Source organism: Juglans regia, chromosome 2, assembly GCF_001411555.2.
Source record: "Juglans regia cultivar Chandler chromosome 2, Walnut 2.0, whole genome shotgun sequence".
Taxonomy (NCBI): domain Eukaryota; kingdom Viridiplantae; phylum Streptophyta; class Magnoliopsida; order Fagales; family Juglandaceae; genus Juglans; species Juglans regia.
The window spans coordinates 29,504,837-29,509,087 of NC_049902.1; the positions used below are offsets into that span (position 1 = coordinate 29,504,837).

General features: G+C 34.7%; 1 protein-coding gene across 1 annotated transcript; it reads left to right on the forward strand.

Moving 5' to 3' along the window:
- Nucleotides 1-428: 428 nt before the first annotated feature.
- LOC108987127 (RING-H2 finger protein ATL22-like) lies at nt 429-3,441 on the forward strand. The gene is made up of 2 exons (XM_018959990.2): nt 429-1,170; nt 2,828-3,441. The coding sequence occupies exons 1-2, from the start codon at nt 486-488 to the stop codon at nt 3,301-3,303; spliced, it is 1,161 nt and encodes a 386-aa protein (XP_018815535.2). The 5' UTR covers nt 429-485; the 3' UTR covers nt 3,304-3,441.
- The last annotated feature ends 810 nt before the right edge of the window (nt 3,442-4,251 follow it).

Sequence of the window (4,251 nt, forward strand, 5' to 3'; positions counted from 1 at the left end):
ACTAATCACCTCCGCTTACGCACAGACTGTCTTGCTTTACTTATCGTCATTCAATCTACCCAATATTCTCCCTAAAATTTGTTCAATGTTCCCTCCATCTGCCTTGCGTTGCTTGCCTTCAGCTTGTTATGGTCACGTCCCTAGTGCACCCAAGTCCATTCCCGACAGTTATCTAATAATATTTTCCGCTTGAAATTGAAGATTAATAACTTAATACTCTATATTTCCAAATAAATAATTAATAGCCAGCAAGAGTCCTGACTCCTGTTTCCTTATATCTTCCAAGTCAAAATCCCGTTATACCCTCGAGTCCAGTTTGTTGGCAACTTTTCCTCCGAGGACTTTAAAGAGAAAGTATAGGGCCTTCCGACTTTAAAGAATCTCCGACTCGCCTGACCTTTCATATCTCAAGAAACTTACCAACCAAATTGTTTATTTCCCCCGCAGGCCGATTATTTTTTGTACCTCACGAGTCACTCGCTCAAATGACTTCCTTCCAAAGCTTCTTATTCTTCATCTTCATCTGGGTCTTCCTTTCACGGATAGAATCAAGCACCGCAATCTGCAAAACTACATCTTGCGGTGGCAGCCAAAGCCCGCCGGTTAGGTTCCCTTTCCGACTGAAAGACTCTCAACCAAAATCCTGCGGCTATCCGGGATTCGATCTCTCGTGTAACAACCAAAGCCAAACGATTCTCACTCTCCCTTACTCTGGAGACTTCGTCGTCGAAGACATCGATTACCTGGGGCAGTCCATAAACATCGGCGACCCGAATCACTGCTTTCCCAAACGGTTCCTGGACAACTTCAATCTCTCCAACTCTCCTTTCCATTTCGAGGTTCCTGAGAACTACACCTTCTTCAACTGCTCGTCCAACGCGACGATGATGTATCTGTACTGGCCGATTTATTGTCTCAGCGGGGATGATTACATGGTCTGGTTTACGACGACTTTGTACACTGATATCTCGTCGCCCCCGACGTCGTGTAAGATGATATCGACGGCTGTCACAGGCCTTCTGCTTCCTTTTTCACAATCACAACTTGTCCAGTTGACCTGGGATGTGTCCAATTGTCAACGATGTGCAGGGAGCGGCGGAGATTGTGCTCGCGAGAATGATTCGAGTCTGGAAGTTGGATGCTCCTATACTCCAAGCAATCATAACAATGGTACGTACGTTTAATTGCTTTCCCAGACAAAATTACTTTTGCCAGGTACTTGGGCTAACATGGCAGATTGCTTTGGTTTCCCTTTTTGGTTTTCCCCTGTTGTTTGTTTCACCAATGACCAAAAGGATAATTCACAGAACAGAAACAAAAAATAAAGAAATAAAGAAAGAAAAATCAACACCATTCCGATAAGCTGAAAACAATAAATATTATGTTAAAATGATGAAATGAACATATAATATCTCTCTAAAGTCGTTTAAAGAATTGAAATGAACTTTAGAAGTTAAAACTACACTGTCCAGTATATTTATCTCCTTAGCTAGCTATAACCGTGAAAAAAATAACTTATTAAAAGAGCTAGTAGGTTTGGAAATCAAAATCAGCATCTTAATTAATAAAGTCAGAACAACTGGAAGAGAGGGATGCAGTGCCGGCCGTGGTTCCTTGGACACGTTTTCAGGGGGTGGTAGAATATCTCTTTCTTTTAACAACCATGTGTAAACAATTAGGGGTTGGTTTAGTTTTACAAATGGTCTGTTTCAATCCATATCATCTTATTTCAATATAAAAAAACTATTTAAATACAAGTATTTGCTAATATTTTATTTTTAAATTTTTTATTTAATTATTATTTAATCATTATAATTTTTCTAAATCTCAAAATAAAAATTTTATTATAATAATATTTAAATTTTATAATATTTTTATTTAAATTTTTCTCTATCATTTTTCACGACTCTATAAAATATTTTAATTTAAATTATTTTATTACTATTTATAATTTTATGGAACAGTTACCATGAAGAAGAGATGATCACACATGGGCCTCTAGGTGAGTTTATTGTCTTTTTACCATGATTCTAGCTAGCCAGTTGATTTGGGCGGGTGATCGCTTTCTTTGAGAGCTAGCTGTGAACATGAATTCTAACACATCACAGGATGATCACACGGAGAGATATCGAGAAAGCGAGACATGAACAAAAACAAGAGGTTAAACACAGGTCGGTAGAGTGGGAATAGTCATCACAAAACAAAAAGGAACAAAAATAAATGTCTAGGAGCTGCTTGACTGCAACCGACGACCGTGCTGCTGTACTCATTTTCCTTGAAGTTTTGGACCGACTCAATTTTTAAGCCGGTCGTAGTCAAAGGCAGCGGTGTCGGCTTTCTCTATTGTCCAACCCCAACTTGTTAGTAAAGAGACTTATATGTATCGGCCGGAGGTTGACTACAAAACTTCCACGTCATCTTTCATACTTTTATCGAAAAATTTTATTTATTATTTTTACATATTATACATTATATATTTTTTTTTCTAATCAAATATATCGTATATGAATATAAATAATATAATTCAATTAAAATAGAAAAATAAAATAAAATGAATAAATATAATATATGATACGTGAGAATGATTATTGACAAAACTCATTTAAGGCCTTTGGACCCCAGGCGTTTAGGTAGATTTAAATATAGTAAAAGAACAATTATTTAAAATACGTCAAGTAATGATCACATTCAATAATCTGACATATTTTAAATAAATTTAAATATTAATTAAATAATTTAAATGTGTCGTAATTTATTATAATAAACAAATTGAACGTATTTATTTTTAATTTTTATTCACAATTTATTTATTAAAATTTTGTTTTAGGTGGTCTTCCGAGGAGCGTGAAGTACGGCGTGGCGATAGGCGTGGGAATACCCGGAATAGTGTGCATCATTGGGCTCGCATGCTACCTTTGCGGTCTCGTTAGGGTGTTTAGCCGCAGACGCCATCCAAGCACAGAACTCTCCATCTCAATTACTCCTCAACGCACCATGTTTGCAACGGGTCTTGACGGACCCACCATAGAATCATACCCAAAGACTTTGCTCGGGGAGAGTAGACGTTTACCTAAGCCTAATGACAATACTTGCCCCATATGCCTCTCCGAGTACCAGCCCAAGGAGGAACTTAGAACTATACCCGACTGCAATCACTATTTCCATGCTAATTGCGTAGATGAGTGGCTGAAAATGAATGCCACCTGCCCTCTTTGCCGGAATTCACCTGACGGTTCCGTTTTGGTTACCCCTTCGTCGTCAGCATCGTCCTCGTCGTCCTCGTCGTCTATATCAATGGTATAAGCTTTTCCTTGATCCATTGTATAGAATTTGTTTCAATTATGTCGATGGATTGTTTGTTTTGTGTGATAAGTAGGTAAATCTTAATTTTTGGATAATTTAGATGAAATAAATGAGGAGATACAGATAAATACTTAAAAAGAGAAATGTGATCATGTTTTTTTTTTTTAATTTCTTTTTTCTGATTTTGTTGGGTTGGATTAGAATTTTTAATCATTCTGATTTATTTTTGTAGATGAGATGAAATGATATGAATTGAGATGAAATGATATGAATTGAGTTAAGATTAAAATTAAAAGTGAATGAAATATTGTTAGAATATATTTTTTAATATTATTTTTATTTTAGGATTTAAAAAAATTGAATTGTTTATTTTATTTTATGTGAGAATTTAAAAAAATTATAATGATTAGATAAGATGAGATGAGTTGAAAGGAGTTATGAAAACAAACAAAACATATTACAAATTTACTTGTGTTTTCTGATTTTCAGATAAAAAAATAATAGCTTGTATTTTTTTTCAAAAAATTATTTAAGCTTTTATTTCAAAAGAATGCATTTAGCAGTTGAACGCCACGTGTTGTATATGTTGATGAAGTCCACATTAATCTCAAAATAGAAATGATAAACGTCTCGAAATGAATTTTTTTATTTATTTAGTAATTAAAGAAGTGTTTTTTAATAATATTGTGAATTTTTTTATTTTTTAAAAATATTTATGATGATTAAAAAAATACATGAAAATAAAAATCGGGACAAATTTTTGGTGGGAGTAGTGTTGCTCAATCTCAAATTATAGAGGCTGAGTTTTCCTTAAGCAAATCTAGCTAGCTTGTGGTATGATAGGAATTATTTTAGTACCTTAGACTTTAACTAATTGCATTTAGTATGGAAGAAGTTAGACGCTCATTTTGCATTATTTCTTCTCTCTCTTTTTTACGTGTGGGCAAA

Excerpts from the sequence above, each read along its gene's own strand:
- LOC108987127 (XM_018959990.2), top strand. The coding sequence starts at position 486 with ATGACTTCCTTCCAAAGCTTCTTATTCTTCATCTTCATCTGGGTCTTC. Across the intron at positions 1,171-2,827 it reads TCCAAGCAATCATAACAATG|GTGGTCTTCCGAGGAGCGTG; the intron begins GTACGTACGTTT and ends ATTTTGTTTTAG.